The sequence below is a fragment of the Phytophthora infestans genome, genomic scaffold (assembly GCF_000142945.1).
Source record: "Phytophthora infestans T30-4 supercont1.9 genomic scaffold, whole genome shotgun sequence".
Classification (NCBI taxonomy): Eukaryota; Oomycota; class Peronosporomycetes; order Peronosporales; family Peronosporaceae; genus Phytophthora; species Phytophthora infestans.
Genome location: NW_003303750.1, coordinates 2375978 through 2395286, shown reverse-complemented (window position 1 = coordinate 2395286; position 19309 = coordinate 2375978). Strand labels below are relative to the sequence as shown.

The following is a 19309-nucleotide window of genomic DNA, read 5'->3' as shown; positions in this document are numbered from 1 at the left end:
CTGGATATAATGTCCAAAAAGTTACTATGTATAAAAGAGCTAAGAACTGCAAATCGGCGGGCCCACCAGCGTGCTAAATTAAAAAGGTTACCACTGGTAGCTCCAATGCCATGTATCCCCGCTATTTGGTCAGAGTAAATACTGTCGATGTGACAACATCATCTGCGGAAACGAGAGTTTCGTTGAAAACGTTTTAAACAGCCTGTTCTACAGTATATGGAGAGGCGTCAAACATGAGTTCTGAGCAAAATGGATGCTCTAGAACAGCTGTTGTTGCTGTTTTAGTTATTCATAGAGACGCGTAGCTATATCAAACCATTGTGGAGGCGCGCCCAGCGCCGAGCTCACCAGCGAGCGAAACATCGAATTCTCCATTAAATCCTGTCTCAATGTCGCGAGCGATGCGAGCTCACGGCTCTTAGCATCATATAGCAAAGTCGTACATCGGAACAGCTCTGGATTGCAAAGAGACGAAGGCTAGTGGTACAGTGGTTCAGCGCGGGTCATACTTCCAGGACCGTTGTTTAAGCGCAAAGCATTGAAACATACTTACTTTGAGGGGAAATTACTGACTTCTGAGCAATGCCAATTGAAGGAGGATTAATGAGCAGATTGACCAGAAATATTACAACGTTAAAGTTGTAGTACTAAAAATGGTAACCTCACGACAAGTTCGTGAAGGTGGTCGATAACGAAAGCTCTCAATTCTCTATAATACTTATGCTGTAGCTATGACCTGTGTGTATTATTTGAATTGCTGTGCCGCTGTCCGCACACAAGGTTTTGCACATCAGAAAAAAATGAAATCGAGAAAAAATGTGGGTACGACCAGTGTATTCGTACTGTTATTTGGCATTAATAAGCTCAAACTCATGCGGCCTCCACATTATGTCATTGTTTATTATGGGCAACAAAGCCGATGTTGCTGCTACGAAGCTGGCGCAGGGGATTATTTGCCACTGTAGCCACGTGTTTAAGTAAGTCAAATTCAAAACGAAGAAAGCACTCCTGCTTTCTCAGCCCCCGCAAAGCTCTAGTTGTCTCCATGTTCTGCTACAAAAAGATCGTGAAAAGGTGGCGATGGCCTCTTCGAAGCTTGCACTACAAGAAAAATTGTAGTTACTAGTTGGACGAACTATTTGTTTGTATTTTAAAGTGGTATAAAGCAGGAAAGAAACGTCCAAAAGACATCTTTCAAAAGGTAGTATTCTCGTACTTACTCGTTTCTAGAAAACGCTCTTTTGTAGCATGATTGCAACTTTGTCAAGCAAATTTTCACAGTCGACGCTTAGTCTATATCGACTGGTACGTCTTTTTCGACAGTCTACGACCGCAGATTTTGGCCGCTCTTCAATTGTGGGTGCCTTTCATTCCAAAATCTGGAGTATTGGGCCAACAGCTAAACATTCCCAGTATCCAGAAGGACATCGCCCTTGCGAGCTATCAACGTCTCTTTCATCGATTTTGGGGTATAACCCATTTTTTCGATTTCTTTATAGAGGTCATGGTTGCGCTGGTTGAGTAATTGGAGAGCTGCCTCGTCATCGATCTTGGATAGATCAACCATCGACTTGCTCTTTGTCAAAAGAGGCTCCTTCAGAGATAATGTCTTCTGTGAAAGCACCTTCTCCAGTCCCATGCCCCTCTCCTCCTCATCCACCTTTCCACTATCGGCCATCTTGGCATCCTTCATTTTCTCTTGAGTTCTCAAAAATCGCTCGCCACCAATCGTAGATATTATGCTCACAGAGTCCGTCTTGCCTGGGTAAAGGACGTTCGACTGACTCGTGACAGATGAGCCTTCAGCGAAGGTTGCAATGGCAGTAACAGCCGTCAGGATGTAGCAAAGGCGCATCTTGTGCGTTGGGGCCGGTGGCGAAGGGAGGAGGGGGGGTGGTCTTGTGCCTTGTGAGCAGATTTTGGAAGTGAAGGTATTGCCGAATGGTGGGGCTGATGCGATTGTAGTATGTATAGCAGCTGCCGATCAAAAAATGAGGGTAGATTCCCAAATGGTACGTATGCGGAACTGATCGGATTAGAGATCAGGATTTGAGACCTGAATTATGAACAGACTGAAACCAAAGAAAAACACTTTTAAAGGGGAGAAGATGAAGCATTTACCGAGGTCTTCTGGTTGCTACACGGACATATCTACAACGTAGCACTAGTGAGTGTACTACCGTCCGCTGCGGGTGTAGCAACTGCCTCCAGTTCCTCCAGTGGAGGATCCACGTCGCTGTCAACGTCAGAGGGAATGTCCACAACCTGTGGTAGCTGAATGACCTCGCGAGGAACACGGCGGGCTCGCCCACGAGGAACATCAGCAACGCGGCGTACGTACTCAGCTGATATAGCCTTGATCACCGTCACAAATGTCGCCATTGAAGGATGCGGGGTTGGGAAACGTGTATTAAGCTCCCTGTTAAACCTCTCCAGGGGATTATTCGTTCGTGCGACCAACTCGTTGTTCATGCCGAATACGTTCCAGACATCGATGGTATACTGCTCCAGCCAAGTGCGGTTGAAATACCCCCAAAAATCGGCCCATTTTTCAGTAGAGTAGGTCACGCCAGCTTGAGCACAGCGCAACTTGATCTCACGCTTTACCCACTTAATACCTCGCTCGATGTGAGCAGGATCAATCACCGTCAGGGTGTCTAGGACACCACGTGTCATTGCAATCAGACACTCTTCCTCCGGAATAGCATAGCGCTTCATAGCCCGTCGGAGTGCTTGTTTCAGATGAAACAAGCACCCCAACACAATTGCGTTCGGAAACTGTGTTTGCAGTGCGTCCAACAGTGGCGCTTCGAAGTCACAAACAATTTCGGCCGGTTCGAGTTGCTGGTCCGTTGATTGTACGATAAAATGAATCATATCCCAGTAGGCGTCGCCAGTACGCGAGGTGCTCAGAATGTAGAACACCGGCACGAACACTCCAGAGGCTCGGTCGTGGACCATGAACACAACGCACTGTGCGTAACCCGGCGGGACACACCGAAAAGTGCCATCCACAAACAACGTGGTACCATGATAGCGTAGTAGCGCGACCAGAGATGGATGCGCCCACCCAAGCAAGCGGGAAGGCTTGTTCAAATCGTTGCGGTTAATGGTGACGTAGTGAAACTGGAAAAAGGAAAGCTCCTCGTCTAGTGCCAATGAAAGCGGAGGAATTTCAATAGAGCCGTGAACATTGCTAGAGTAATGCGCGCTTCTTGCTCGGTGTACTCGTCGGACAACTTGTTGCTCTGACAACCCACGAACAACGTTGGGATTGTCAGCTGAGTAGAACTGGCGTCGCAATTCTTCCCACACTTGGCGCACAGGCCAAGCGACGTGCTCAATCGCAAGAAGGTCGGCTTGAGCTTTCATCTGGTCCTCAACGTTGATGACGACGTTGGCAATGGCTTCGATGCGGCATGTGTGCAGCTTTACAGCAGCATACGCCATCGATGCAATAGTAAACTCCAGCTTTCCTCTGCAACCTTGGCGAAACTTAGAGCATCTGTACACAATTTTCCTTGAGGACGACCATGCCTTGCAGTACTTATAGCCCTTGTAGAAGCATGTCGTCCGCTCACCACGTCGTGGCACAGACCCCACATCATTTGCGAGTTGCTGTCGAGCTTGCTCGAACAGCAACTCAGTGCTAACGACGTCCTCGACCGGCTCAGCTGGCTCCACTCCGCCATCCTCCGGCGCGCCCTCAGCCGGCTCAGCAGGCTCCACCTCGGCATCCACCGACGCGCCCTCGTTTGCCTCTCGATTCATCTTCTCCACTGACCAACGCACGAGCAGCCTCGAGGCTGAAGAAGTGCGTGAACTTACCAATCATTTTCAGATCCCATGTCAGATCTCCAGTGAGATAAATATCTGATCTAGAATCTGATCAGTTCCGTATACGTACCTTTTCGGAGCTAACCAAAATGAGAGCCTGTGCTTTTGGTTGTTTACGCATTTTCAAGATTATTTCAGCGAAACTCATGTACAGTAATTGGTCAGACTCTGTACGATAATGACAGCTTCGCATGGCTATTTTAAATTCGTGAGTGGGAGCCACACTCATCATCGAGTGGAAGAACTGGATTGCTGGCTACACTCAATTCGTATTTTACGAAGCTTTGCGAGCTTCTGTTCGGGTAGTTGCGCGAAATGTCGTGGATCAAGTTGTCGCGTGAGTAGATCATAGCAATTCTCATCTGCAATCGTGCGCTTCCGTTTTTCTGGACTACTTTGAATTTTCGCCTCGCGTAACATAAATCGGTTTTTGGTTTAGTTTAGGCTAAAACTTTATTATATCGTTTTATTACAACTTTGTAAGAACATCGCTCTAGGTGTTGCAAAAAAATAACGTAGCTAAAACCGAGAACACGTTACATGTAGTTGTTAGATCTATTTTTGCCAAGGTCAAAAGCAGATAAAGATTTGTAGAGGCAGCATGTCACATGCGTGGGGCTGGCATGGTAGCACACCTGTCGACGCATTCCCGCCACACGAGTTCCCTTGCTGTATTCATTCACCATTTCGCCTTCGAATACACAAACCTACGCCAAGCCGCCACATCATGCGATTGACGTCAATTCTTCTTCTCGCTGCGACAGTATCTTCTCTCCTTGCGGGCGACTGCACAGCACAGACAACGACAAAACTGTCAGTCACGGCGATGATGCTCCCTGAACAGACATACCCCACAAATGCTGGAAACACCGTCGAAGGCAAACGGTTTCTGCGCAGTCATAAAGTCGCGGTGTCTTCGGAAGATGTCGACGTCAAAGAAACTGCTGACGAAGAAGAAAGATTGAGTGGTCAGAAAATCGATGACTTAATGGCCGGTACAGCCGCCACTTAGTTTAAGCATTGGTTCGGCAATGGCAAGTCTGCGTCATCAATCTGGGATAAGTTGAAAGTCGACGACCACCCAGCCCGCCGCAAAATTTATGACTGGTACGTTAGCTACATCTACCGACACGGATAACTGTGAGGGTTGCTGTGCTTTACTTCATCTGAGACTATAAATGTGATACTTTCACGACGTACTGGTAGCTCAAGACTGTTGAAATGAGATTTTCTCAAGAAAACCCGAAGATCCCTGCGTCTGACCATATTTGTGCCAATCTTCAGTTTATCCACCTTTTTAAGCTCCCAAAGCAATGCTTGACTCCAAGTTTATTTGTAGGAAAGAGAAGTGAACATTGCCGTCCCAGTCAGATTCATCACCCCTCCTCCAAGTATCTTATACCGCCGGCAGAGTTTGGGAAAGTTAAGTCATGATGTTATTGGCGGGAAGGAGGCTGGCCAGTAAATATCTGGGAAATTTATCCTGGCTATAGTAGTACGTACATTGTAACGAAACAGCAAGCATTTAATTAGCAGCAGCCGCTGCATATCCAAATGTCGTACATGCACAGAACTGGTTTGTGGTGGTTCTTGTCCGTGTCTGCGACTATTGCCTGGTATTACGGCCACAACAAAATTCTACACCATTTCAGGTCCGTTCTCCCCAGAGGACGGACTCAATACAACCACCTCCTGGGTAGTGATTTTATTAATCGCTTACTAAATTCATTAAAAACCACTTATTATATACGATACCTTAATTAATTAACGTAAATGCTATCGTCCATGCGCTGAGTATATGAATTGTCCAGGTGGCCATCCATGTATTGTCCAGGCCGTAAAATTACCGACCTGAAAATTATAAATTACGGGTTGTGTAAAATACATGTATTATGCATGTAAAATGTCCATGCTTCTCAACGATTTTGAGGGCTACCACAGCCACTCACTTCACTTTCGATAAGCCGGAGCTTCCGGTACCGTCGTCGCTGTGCACGTCGTTGCCGCCCTCCCCCGCTCCGATATGTCGGATAGCAAGTCTGAAACTCCCCCACTGGAGCCTCCCGCGCCCTCTTCACTGCCGACGCCGCCATCACCGGCCTCAGAAACCGCGACAGGTCAGCCAGAGGTGCGTTGCATAACTACCTGATCTCATACGTATGTCGGTTTTGCTAACTACGTGCCCTCAACAGGCTAGCTCGAGCGAAGAGGCGTCAGATGCTGCTCTTTCCGCTCCTCCGAACTCTGCAGAAGACTCTGAGAACTCCGACGAGTCGGGCACCGACAATGCGGAACGTCCATGCAGCGTTTAGGTTTCAGATTGTCCAGTGCCTGTTTGTGCCCCGGAAGCCCTTCACTCAAGCTGGGCCGACTGGGCGGTCTATTTGAAAAAGTAAGCATCTTCAACGCGGCAGATCATCCGAGTTTTCATTACTGTGAGCTGCGACTTGCGGAACAAGCGGTTAGCTAAAACTGTCGCTGCACGAGAAGGTCTTGACGTACCATACGTTCCGACCCAGTGGGCAACGTACCAGCGCACATATATTTGTACGCATGGGTGGCGGACGAAGGATCGGAGCACAGGTGTGCGGCCGAAGCAGTTTGTTCGTGGCACTGGGTGTCCTTTTCGGTTCGTGGTTCAAGTCGTGGAAGAGGAAGGCCAGTGGCTGCTTCGAGTGAAGAACGGGGTTTACCACCACAACCACGTCGTGGGTACCGCCCACTTCAAAACTTACGCAGAGAACCGAAAGTTGGAGGATTCTGAGACAAGGTCCACCGTGCGCGAAATGGTGAAGTACGGTCGCAAGCGCGCTCGTATTTACGAATACCTGCTCGACGAAGGGGAAAGCCTGGTTAAGAAAGACGTGGACAACATTGTCCAGCGTGTCAAGGCCGAGTTTCGAGGCGGACTCGACGATGATGATACCTGCGCACAAGCACTTAACGCGTTTGCAGAGATGGATGGCAACGTGGCGACTGTGGACGAGACTGACGCTGACAACTCCGGTGTCATGAGCATGACTTTGAGGCACCAGCGAGACATGACCGTACGCTTCCCCGAGTTGCTGCTAGTGGATTGTACTCACAAGACCAACCGGTAGGTTATATCTATGTATTGTCTAGGTATTGTCCATCTATTGATCTTTATCTCATATCAATCTGCTCGTGTGTTCTAGGTACAACTACCAACTGTGTACTTTGATGGTCATTGACGATAACGGTCGTGGGCAGTCAATTCAACATTCGCTCATCGAACGAAATGCCGACTGGCACATGTCACGTGTTTTAGATCACCTGTTGCGGGTAGATGATAAGATCGGCGAAAAGGTGCAAGTTATCGTGGTCGATAAAGACTTGCACGAGATTTGCGTACTGAAGTAGTACTTTCCCAAGGCGCGTGTGTTGATCTGCTTCTATAATGAGCAAGGTGTCAAATTCTGCACTTGGCTGCTTCTAAACGTGATAAGCACCATACCTTCAGTGCAACATCCTGTGTTGGAAAACATGGTAAACCAAGTGGCGAAATCGAACCCACAGAGCACAATCGTGATCGAGGCCACTGAGTATCACTACGCGATGCTATACCGCTTGAAGCCACCATCCTGGGCGAACGACGCCATGATACGTGCTTTCTGCACAAGACTGTGTGCAACAAACCCTACTGCTCGTGTTCTGGGGATTGAGAGCACGGTGACGGGGCGAAATGCCAAGGGCATGAATGAATCCCTCAAGAAAAAAGCGCAAGAGCTGGTGGGAGAGGCAGACCTCCTTATGATCCCGGTTAACGTTGGAAATTCGCACTGGTGCGGAATTGCAGTAGATGTGAAGCGAACTCGAGTCCTTTATTATGACTCCATGAGCCAGAGGACTTACAAGACCGTGCTGGATCGACTGTCCTGGGATTTGGCGAAAACCCTGAGCGACGACTATGAGATTGTATCCATCAACGCGCCAATTCAGACGGACGGCCACAACTGTGGTTTCTTCGTAATGCTACGACTCTGGCGAATGGTAGACAATAGCATTGCGCTGGGTGTAACTCCAAAAGGTCTCACGATATTGCGCTTTCACATGCTTCAGCTAGTGCTCCATGGTAGATCTAACTAACCCATCTAATTTGAGTCTAAATACATGGAGGATATCTGACCAATGCATGGACTCGATACATGGACTATAATACTAACGTTACCTGTGTTCGTGTTCATGCCTAATGCACGGGTGATTTATGGGTTATACGTGGACTCAATACATGGACTACAAAATTGACAATGCAATTTAGCAGCAACTTGATGCGGTGAAAAATTGATCGGCGGTAAATACTTGATTTCAGTATTGATATAAATTACGCAGAACGTAATTTATGGACAACACCTGGCGTGGCTGCATGGGCAGTAGCATCTGCCATTAATTAATTGTATCAATCTAACAACATTTTTACTTTTTATTTAATTACTAATAAAAACGTGCTTTATGATTGATAAGCAAAAGCCTTTATGTTTTGATAATTTATTTGGAAAGGGCATTATAATTTGAGAGAAATGGTCAGTTTTAGTCAATCCAAGAAAGCCATTACCCACCATTTCTTTTTACTGCTCGATCTGCAGCACGTGCGACACGTCTGGGAACTCAGTGTGTGAAGCCAATTTCATACAACACGTAGTTACTCCGACGGGTTTTCCTATTAGTACGAATAAGGGAGGATCCTCCTCAGGAGGGGGTGATAGTAGACTCGCTCGGCAACACTAATCCATGCCTATCCGTGTGCGAAGCACGCGGGCTTAAGCACAGAACAAATCATAGCTATAATAAACCTCGCTTGGCCCTACGGGGTTAATGCCCAGGAAGGTCAGGATTAGGATTGAGGAAGGTGATAGAATTCCGCCAACTCCTCCCCTTTTGGAGATTGCAGTCTCCAGACACCCGTTTCTCATGTTGTAACAATAGTCTGCCTTTCGTGTATTCACTCGTTTTCCTCCCAGATCTAGCTTACAATAAAGAGCTGCTTGCGTATCGGAAAACAAACTTTTAAGTAAGGATGTTATAAATTTTCGTACGCAGTAAAATCAGACGTATTTCGATGGTCATGGCATCCACCGAAAAAAAATTCAGCGAAAGATGTCTGAACAAGCGCTCCGTTGGACACTCCCATCGACGGGCGCTCCTGAAGATGGTATTGTTGTAAGTCCTGGTAGCATGTTCTTGAGCGGTAAGATCAACTCAAGACTGCGAGCCTTCTGCGTAATTTTTGCGCAGCTTTTACATTACTTTTCACCGTGTGCCATACACTGTATGGTGCGAAATTCTGGGTTGTCCTCAGACACGAGATGATTTGAGATAAGTCGAAGGTAGATTGTCCAATGGGCAATGGGGGCAGTCGAGACTGGGGCCAAATTTGAAAAGCCGCCGTTGACAATCGGGTGTGCACATTCTTGTCCGTTAGTGACACTGCAGTCAAAATGCGGGCACTTTTAGTATCGATTGATGGAAGAGCGCGATATTATTTAGGAAAGGGGCGATAAATGAACCGGTCGAATAATACGAAAGAGCGTCAGCACCAGAAGCATGTATTGTAAACGATATCCGAGAGATTTCCTAATTCATACTTAAGTACTACAGAAAAGGTGCTAGAGTGATATTGACAAACATTTTGTACAAAAACAAGATTATAGCCTGGTATCCAGCAACAAATTCAAGAACAGATCACACAACACAACAACTTCAATAATTTGATGTCTGAAGTAGAAGATTTCGTATACGGTACCATCCACGTTGAGTGTAGGGGTGGAGATAGAAAGGTAAGCACTTCAAAGCCGTGGTCATCAAGTTTCGGATGACCATGACCGTCCATACGGTTGGCCCGAAAATATCGATCGGCTGGCCGAAAATTACGTGTAATGTATGTATTAAAGAAAAAAGGCAAAACATAATTGTCTTGGTCAATATTTCGGCTCAAAATAACCTGGCACGCCTCGTTTGCGCGATCCGTAGCGAAGTAAAGGGAAACATGCAGAGCAAAATATCACACCTTTTATCTCGTGAACGCGGTCAACGTAGAGTCGGACCAATTGCATTAGTTTCGATAGAATAATCTTGAAATGTGTAAACGACTAGGCTCTCATTTTTGTACGGGCAGGATATACAGTATTACATACGCATCAGCCCCAAGTGATTGGCATACGCGCACCAAGGGGACTAAATTGTACCTTTTTAAAACATTGTGAATGTAAAGTTGCCGGTCTGTCTTCTCCGACGGCCATCCCATAAAAAATAACATAACTACGACCTTTTTTAATATGTTGGATTACGGGACAATCATCGTTTCTGGTCGGTTAAATATGTTTTTAAAGATGTTTCTATAATTGAGCCCCCGCCCATTCGCTGAAACGTTCATTTCGAAATCTGCAAAGACCCTCCCCCCCCGACCCCCTTCGCCACCGGCCCAAACGTGCAAGATGCGCCTTTGGTACATCCTGACGGCTGTTACTACCATTGCGTCCTTCGCTGAAGGCTTATCTGTCACGAGTCAGTCGAACGTCCTTTACCCAGGCAAGACGGACTCTGTGAACAACATAATATCTACGATTGGTGGCGAGCGATTTTTAAGAACTCAAGAGGAAATGAAGGACGCCAAGATGGCCGATAGTTGGAAGGTGGATGAGGAGGAGATGGGCATGGAACTGGAGAAGGTGCTTTCACAGAAGACATTATCTCTGAAGGAGCCTCTTTTGACAAAGAGCAAGTCGATGGTTGATCTATCCAAGATCGATGACGAGGCAGCTCTCCAATTACTCAACCAGCGCAACCATGACCACTCTAAAGAAATCGAAAAAATGGGTTATACCCCAAAATCGATGAAAGAGACGTTGATAGCTCGCAAGGGCGATGTCCTTCTGGATACTGGGAATGTTTACCTGTTGGCCCAATACTCCAGATTTTAGAATGAAAGGCACCCACAATTGAAGAGCGGCCAAAATCTGCGGTCGTAGACTGTCGAAAAAGACGTACCAGTCGATATAGACTAAGCGTCGACTGTGAAAATTTGCTTGACAAAGTTGCAATCATGCTCCAAAAGAGCGTTTTCTAGAAACGAGTAAGTACGAGAATACTACCTTTTGAAAGATGTCTTTTGGACGTTTCTTTCCTGCTTTATACCACTTTAAAATACAAACCAATAGTTCGTCCAACTAGTAACTACAATTTTTTTTGTAGTGCAAGCTTCGGAGAGGCCATCGCCACCTTTTCACGATCTTTTTGTAGCAGAGCATGGAGACAACTAGAGGCTGAGAAAGCAAAAATGCTTTCTTCGTTTTGAATTTGATACCTTGTGCTACTTAAACACGTGGCTACAGTGGCAAATAACCCGTTGCGCCAGCTTCGTCGCAGCAACATCGGCTTTGTTGCCCCTAAGAAACGAGCGTAACACTACCAGGATAGTTAGCAACTTTGAAGCAGACGCAATTCTATCTTCTAACACTAGTGTAGGCATGGATCACATACAAAAAAGAGATTTGTCGAGTTGGACAAAATTTACGGCCACCATACTGTTACGAGAACCGTCCATGGCTCTGGGACTTGCAGATGAACGTTCCGCTGAAGACTGCCAACGCACAGAATCAGCGCTGAAAGTCGCGCGCGTTTGGTTCTTGAGCATCTGCATCGAAACTTGGGGATACGTCGGCTGTATTCAACTGCTCGAGAACTGTGCTCATCGACGTCGTCTCATGTGGATGGGTGGACAGCCTGAACGCTCCTGACGCCAAGTCATACAACGGCCAAGTCATAGATATCCTCTCCAAGCTACATCGCGAGACACGGATGCGTACGCTCATAAGGTTCAGAGTGCTCTTAAACCGTTTCGCATCGACGAGGGAGGCTTGACGACGCATTTGCACCGGACTTGCCCAATGACTAGTCGAAGGTCGTTTACGTCTATGAGTCACGTACTCTTGTATTTCAGTCCCTATGACGTTTCTTTCCGCCTAGAACACTCGGTATGGAGGTTGGTATATCGGCGGATGGTCGCCATTATCGACAGAAAATACAAGTAGGTTAGTACGCCCAGGACGCAACGACGTCTCGACGAGTATGTCGCCGAATGGTTGAAGGAACTCCGTGGCCAGCCCCTTCTTTTCGATACCAAGCTTGAACTCTTCTAAGGCGACTTCGAGTTCCTCGTTGAACACTCGGTCTAGTGTAGGCATGGATTCCGTCGCATCTACCGCTTCGTCACTAATATCTCCAATAACGGAGTGTATCCATTAGTCTTCCGCTTCACGGCCATTTGTTACGGCCCAGCTTGACTTATCTGACCTGCGTTCTATGTCCAGGAAAGGTTTTAGTTAAAACGCTGACTCGGGGATCGCAGTAATACCAGCCAATTGAGTACTCCTCTTGTTGACCGCGTCCTTAATACAGGGGCTGCACGCTTCCACGATCACTCGGTCATCATGTAGCGCAAACAGTGTTCTGCCGACTTCAACTTAGGCACCTAGAGCAGTAAGTCCTTCCACCAGAACGGTAGTTCCGTTAACCACTTGTACGTCAGCCACTACAAGCGCTTGTCCTCCCGGACGGATTTTGACTTAAGACGAGATACGAGGCATGTAAGACTCCTCCACTCGAGGGGATCCGATGGGGAGCACCTCGCCCGTGTCTTTCAACGTCACAGTGCTCTCAGCTAGCTCCACCACTATCCGAAAGGCGTTGGGTGTATTAGTGCCTAGGATAGCGTCGACGTGTAGCTTATGTACGACGGCAAAATGTATTCTTCTCTCAGCAGACCCCAAAGTCACCGGCAACCCGATAGCGCCGTCGATAACGAGTGTCGGCCCGGATATACCGTTCAGACTATCAGAGTAGGGCAGCAGAGGGGGCGTTAGCTAGGCCAAGACGCTTCAGAATACGTCAGTGCACTAAACACACTACAGCTCCGGCGTCAATGAGAAGTTCCGCAGGGCGATTATCAATATATCCCCAAGGCAGTGCTTCCACATCTTCTACTGATCCGATCACACCCTTGCCGTTGGGACGACCTCAAATTTTTCCGTCAGTGGAATTGTTCCGGGTAGGACTCGGTAACTCTACTAGACCGGGTTAGTGTCTGGGTTTGGGACCGTCGGCGACGACGTTCACACAGTCTACTCTCCCCATCTCGTAATGAACAATTTTCGCCCAGGGCTTCCGTGCGACCGCTAAACAGCGATGGCCAGTCTAAACTGACCTCCTTACGCTTAAGAAAGCGCTCGGTGCTATGACTCCTCAAATGGCAGAGTCTACACGGTGAGCCCCCCTCGAGAATTTTTAAGCGTAGCTTATCAGTGCTCTGTAATCTTCTTTGCAACGGCCCCCCCCTAGTCGAGAATCCGATGGCTCGACGAGACGCTCGAGTAGTTTACTAGTCCTGGTTAAAAAAACTCAGGGGCCCATATGGGATCGTATAATCGTCTCTTAACGCCTCCACTTGCAACCCTTCGTCACACCCTTTACCCAGGATGCCGTTGTAAGAAGCTTTAGCTTTCATAAGAGACTACAAGGCTCACCATATCACACCATATTATGGTTCAGGGGCGATCCCGCGAGAAACAATGAAGTCGTACTCGGCCCTGCTAAGGTGAGATGACTTTTCGGCGAGCCTTCCAGAGCCAGAGCAATGTTGTCCTCACAACCGAGTGGCCCAAATACATAATTCAACACTACGAGGAGGTATTTTTAACTCCGGGAAGTGTACTACCTTCTTAGGTAAATCCTTCCATGATAACCTCTTCGTCGGAGTCACACGACCTTCGTCTCTAAAATCCAAGTCGCACGAAGTTACTGCATTGATAGGAACCGGCGCTCCCTCTTTGAAGTTACGGTTAGCGCTCTTCGCTTCATTAGACGAGGCTAGCATCGTCTGGTACGATTCCAACCAGTATTCCGTCGTGGACAGTCTACAAGGGGAAGACTCTCGGGTCCTCGCTAGTTTCTCCTCAGGGGTGTCTAGTAGAACACTTAAGTCGACCAGAGACAATTACTTCGACTGTTCAGCGTTTTCGGTCAATCGACGCTTTATTTTCATCTCGTCGAGAGGGGGCAGTCGATCTTCGAGTTCCTTGGCGTACTCTTCTTTCTCTTCGACCAGTTCAAATTTCCTACCTTCTTCAAAAGCGGCCAATTCATCCTCGGAGCCCACTCGCACATACGAAGGCTCCTTTTTGAGGTCACGTTCTATGGGATCAGGAAGGTGACGTTTAAGTGTTTCTCTCGGTAGTAGAGCCTACTTCAGGAGCGGTCACGTTTTTTTTTTATCTCGCCGAGATCCGTCTCCGGAATCCGGACACTTTCTTCAGTAAATCCGCAATCTCTTTAGGACGGTAGTTCGAGCACCTTTGGTACGTCTCGGGCTGCTGTAGGTGGAATTTTGATTCATTACTTTTCTCGTCAATCTCCATAACACTTGAAGCCACGTTGTCGTAGTTATCTGGCGTCGTCGGGTATTCTCGCTCCGCCGAGGACGCCTTGGGCCACGTTCACTCAATTTCATCTTCCTTGATAAGTTCCTCTCTCACTATGGCTCCATCATAAGTACTCCTGACTCTCACGCCAACGCTCGTCAATGTTCGAGACGACTGGGGAGCCGTTCTACACGGGCCCAGAGCTATTACTAGCCACAGAAGTTTCTTGTTCCATCCTCCAACCGCTGATCGTATTACGGTCTACTGACGCACCGTTCAACACGGGCGCAGTACCTCCGTCTATCATATGCGGTAGTTGTCCCACAATTCTAGTCACATATGCTTCATACACAGTCATACAGATTCACGTCTTTCCAGCATGGCGGAACATATCCCACCCACAACAGGACACCCTTCATACCTCTCGATCAACACCGCAACGGAGCTCAAAGTGCTCCCATTCGAGTCGCTCCATATACAATAAGGAGGAGCGACACTCCTTTCCCTCCCCCTCGCCCCCATCAGTGCTGGTTGGGCGCTTGTTACTGGATGAGTATCGATGCCAAGTCTCTTCAGGGACGCTTCCAGAGGACGCTCAGCAATCTTGCGAACAGGTTCACCACACAGAAGCACCTGCGACTGTTCCTCTGCTGATTCTTCATGAACCCTTTGGCAGGAACACGCTCTAATTTAGCATCGATGTGACTCACTTTCTTGCAGTGAGGACAGGTGGCCTTGTTGCGACGACAGCGGATCCGAGTACACCCCGACCACACAAAATAGGACCATCGTGAGTTTGCATGTCATTCCTAGTCGAATATCTCTTAAAGGAGGGACAGGAAACGCTCCACTGGGTTGAAGCGGCTGCTAAGTGTATGTTCAGAAGGAGTGTACGCCGAAGCCATGTTCATCACAGGAGTAGCATAAGCAGTAGACAAAAGACGCTCCATTAACTGTTGTTGCTGAGTGAAAATATTCTGGGTCTGCTGCATCATGTTTATATTGCGTTTTAAGGATAGCGTCTCGTTGGAAGTCCCAGCGGTAGGAGCATTATCGAACTCGGAGTCCTCTTCAACCTGACGGTGCGGGTTTTGAGGAGTAAAACGGCTATCGCCGTAGGGATTGCGTCAATCATGGTAGTCGAGAGAGCGTTTCTTCACTCCCTGGTCCGAGGACCCGACAAGTAATACTGGTAATGCACCTGAGAATCGTAACACTGGGCACATCGCAGAGGCTTGAAACCATGCCACCCCACACTTCAGCGGACATCGCTCGGGGTCGGTTCTTGAGGATCCCGATCATTTTCAACGAGGACTGACAGATGAATTGACTTTGGAACCGAGTCCTCAAAGCCTTAAACCTGTTGATGCGCGATTACATCTACCACCCTTCCCCGGCTTGACACTTTAGGCACTCACGGAAAGCACTGAGTCGAAACCGCTAATCCAGTTCGATACTAGCGCGTTCAATAGCAGAGCGATCGAGCCTTTCCACGGACGCTCCTTCCGACGTAGAACGGTTGGATCAAACGGATAGGGCTCCGGATGTTAGTACGCACCCCATACTGAACACTAGCCGTCAAAGAGGCGTTCCCGTACATCGAGGAGGCGTGTTGGGGTTACCTCCATAGCCACCATTTGCAAGGTTCTGTTAAAATCGGGATGAGGCAGCAGGCCCTCCGTTTCGTCCAAAAGCTCCGGTTGCTCCAGCTAGACCGGACCCATAGGTGTTCGCGCTCGTATTCGAAGCTTGAGACCCTTGCGCCTGAGTCGTGGCTTATGTGGTCGAAACGGACGCTTGAGTAGAAGCACCATGAGACGCTTGACCAGTCGCAGCTTGAGTGCTCCTAACTCCACCCTGTAGTCTATTAGTCGACTGGGTTTTCCAGAAAGAAGCTTTAGCAGCTGACAGGGGTGCCCTCGCAGGGTAGTACCTCCACCGCTCTCAGGGACGGTAGGTAAAAAAAGAACGGGTTGAAGTCCTGTTTAGGACATTGCTGGGGTACGGATAGAGCTACCATATCCGGGTGACCTACAGATCTCAACCAGTTATAGCAGTTGAGCCATCCTTGTACCGTACCTTGGCTTCCACCGTCGTCCAGCGTTAACATGGGACCCAAATCTTGCGTAGTAGAGGTCGAAGTCACCCCAGGGCCCGAAGTGACCGTGGGTGGTCCAGTTCGAGTACTCGAGCTGCCTCCCCCCGACTCATCTAGCGGCTTGATCCACGGTATTTTGCACCTTTTTAAGTCCTTGCGTAGTCGACAAACTAAGCCTCGTCCTCGAAGGTAGAATCCCTTTCGGACCTTCTCCACTCCTAGAAGTGTTACTCGCGCTATCTCCGGAGTTGGTAGACGCCATCGCTTCCGTGTCATCGTATCCGATTTACGCTCTCAGCGAGTCTTCACTTGAGTCGAGACCTTATCGAGCGCGCAGACTACCCTGCCTCTCCACCAAATGTCATATACATCCCTCCGCTTAGGGTCGGATAGCTCGCGGCTGTTTAGCGAGTACAGTCTCGTTCAGCTGCGGGAACGGTAGATAAGAACACTTAATCTAAATTTCTTTATTGGTTCGACTTTCACTTGCGTAGAAGGTAGGAAATATAAGACTGAGAGCTAGTGAATGAGAAGCCAAGCGCCTTCTCGCTATGATATGCATGACACCACTTCCTTTTCTCTAGAATAGCAAGTCCTATTACATGACAACCGCCCTCGTTGGACACCAGGGAACTCGGGGAAGGGCCTTGACCGCGCGAGGCACCACATTAGTACCACATCGAACATGCCCAGTGTTCCATGACCGCCCTAGAGGACAACCCTAACGCACTCGGCATAGGCTACGCGAGTTTGCGAGTTTAATGGTTACCAGCCAGACGAGACGGCACGACGAGGAGTTGCCACAGGACCTCGGGACATCCTGTCTGAGTCACGATGCCTGGAGCGACCCTCTCAATCCCGGATACGGGACACGACGCACATTACTACGCGGCACAATTTAAATTTATAACAGGCTACTTTGAATACGAAAAAGCGACATTGCTTAATTATAGTTTCCTGAGTTCCATTAGTAACAAAAGAGTAAATACTTAAAGTAATATTTTTAAACTAAAATGACAAAAGAGAAAGTGTCAAAAGTAACATTATTTTGAGCGAATGAAAATTCTATGTTTTGTACCCCCCCTCCTAACCCTTCCACGCCACCACCGCGAAAAAATATATCGCCTTTCTTTGTATTTGCGGGCGTAGTGTGCGACCTTTCGACAATGTACCCTTTTTCCAACACAATACGTAGCGTACCTTCAAGACACTGGAAGCAGTGTTTGTGATTAAATTAGCACTGAGGCACGTGAGCAAGAACATAAAACACGGAGGAACACCATGTACATGATGGGGTAGAAAAAGCAGTACGAAACACGAAATGCCACGAACGTTGAAAGAGGACTAAATCAATGAAGGCACCTAACGGTTCTGAAACGCACGAGCCACGGATGAAACATGAAAAATTGGGAGGAAAATAGTAAGACGGGAGCGTACGGACCACGGAAGAGAACTGAAATATTGACACCCTTCAGTAGATAATGTAGCTGTGACAGTGCGCGGAAAAATTAATTCCTCCGTTAAATAAAGGTAGAGAAGGGAGCACGGTCGACGGGTCATACATGAAGCCGCGGAGGACCATAAACAGGAGTTCACCAAGCATTGGAATGCGATACCAGGGTAGAACCGGAGCTCACCGAGCCACTAATAGCTATGTTACAGTAGAAAATGATTGCACGGACGGCGGACCTGTCACGAAACCACGGGAGAACGCTTCAGGTGAGCACGAGGCTACATCGCGAAGCACGATTTCGTGACCTCATACTGCGGTGAAAAGATTTCCACTATGTGTTCGCAGTTAGCATGGACAGATGAACAGCACCGCGATTGAGCGATAACGCGATAACGCGGTCGATGGCTTCACATCAAGAGCGCACGATATATCAGCGACAGGTCAACACAGCTACAGAGAAGCAACCATCGGCAAGGGTTCCAGCGATGAACCGCCATAGACCATGAATGATTATGGACCACAAATCTGGGGAGCTCACGTAAGCCCATTGGAACACGGAATAGCTAGCAGCCACAAAGGTAACGGGAGAGCATAAAACCAAAGCGATAACGCTTAACTACTTTGCGGTGGGAGCTACGGGTGAGCTTGAAACTACGAAACCACGAAGAACACGGAAGAGCACGGGCCACGAAAGAACACGACACCCAATCTGTAGTACGGAGCATCGGTAACCTACAAAACTACGATATCATACAGCGCCACATGAGGCTACGAAATGGTAGGCGCTTTAAGTCACGAAACTACGATGTAGTAAGGTCGCTGAAGCCTTGCGGTACAAGATCCTAACCGAAGTCACGCTGCACCACCAAGTATTTAACATTCTGGACACCTCACATCCAACAAAGTATGCAATCTCAGCCGCAAAGTGGCGTCGAACGAATCTAAGACACCGATCGAATACCCCGAATTGGAGGAGGAGGACGTAGTTTACACTAAAACCTTAATGTACAGTCATATCTCTGAGCATGGGTAGAAAAAATGCTTTACCGTTTTCCACGTTGTTTCGCTAACAAGCGATGAAAACCTAGACCAGCCAGAGCGAAGCGGAGGCCAGCGGCCTTCATCGGTAAAAACGTGGCCTCCCTCTAAACACAACACGTTTTTAGTCTCCTTTTAATTTTTCATGATGTATAAAACCCAAACATCAGCCTATCGGAGCGAAGTGGAGGCGGGCGGCCTACACAGCTGGTACCCACCACTGACCCACCGCCATGAAGCGGCGTCGCTAGGCTAGTAAACTATCAACCCTTGAACGGTGTCTGTCCGTCACATGAAACGCTTAGTTTTTGGGCTTTATTATTGGCTGCTGAGCGGAGCGAAAGCAGCTCCGATATGTCGAAATGTGACCTTTATGAGTGGCTTGGGTATTGTGGCTGTAAGTGGGTAAAACAAAATAAGTGTTTTTAGTTAAAATGTTGTTTTCAGATT

At 48.0% G+C, this 19309-nt stretch overlaps 3 protein-coding genes across 3 annotated transcripts; 2 read left to right on the top strand and 1 right to left on the bottom strand.

Annotated features, from left to right (window-relative positions):
• Window positions 1-1399: 1399 nt before the first annotated feature.
• PITG_05983 (secreted RxLR effector peptide protein, putative) lies at window positions 1400-1855 on the bottom strand (the record flags this gene model as incomplete). The annotated part of the gene is made up of 1 exon (XM_002998156.1): window positions 1400-1855. One exon carries the CDS (start codon window positions 1853-1855, stop codon window positions 1400-1402), a length of 456 nt encoding a protein of 151 aa, XP_002998202.1.
• Window positions 1856-4564: 2709 nt separating this feature from the next.
• On the top strand, window positions 4565-4849 carry PITG_05981 (secreted RxLR effector peptide protein, putative; the record flags this gene model as incomplete). The annotated part of the gene is made up of 1 exon (XM_002998155.1): window positions 4565-4849. The coding sequence occupies one exon, from the start codon at window positions 4565-4567 to the stop codon at window positions 4847-4849; it is 285 nt and encodes a 94-aa protein (XP_002998201.1).
• Window positions 4850-10289: 5440 nt separating this feature from the next.
• On the top strand, window positions 10290-10775 carry PITG_05980 (secreted RxLR effector peptide protein, putative; the record flags this gene model as incomplete). The annotated part of the gene is made up of 1 exon (XM_002998154.1): window positions 10290-10775. One exon carries the CDS (start codon window positions 10290-10292, stop codon window positions 10773-10775), a length of 486 nt encoding a protein of 161 aa, XP_002998200.1.
• Window positions 10776-19309: the final 8534 nt, after the last annotated feature.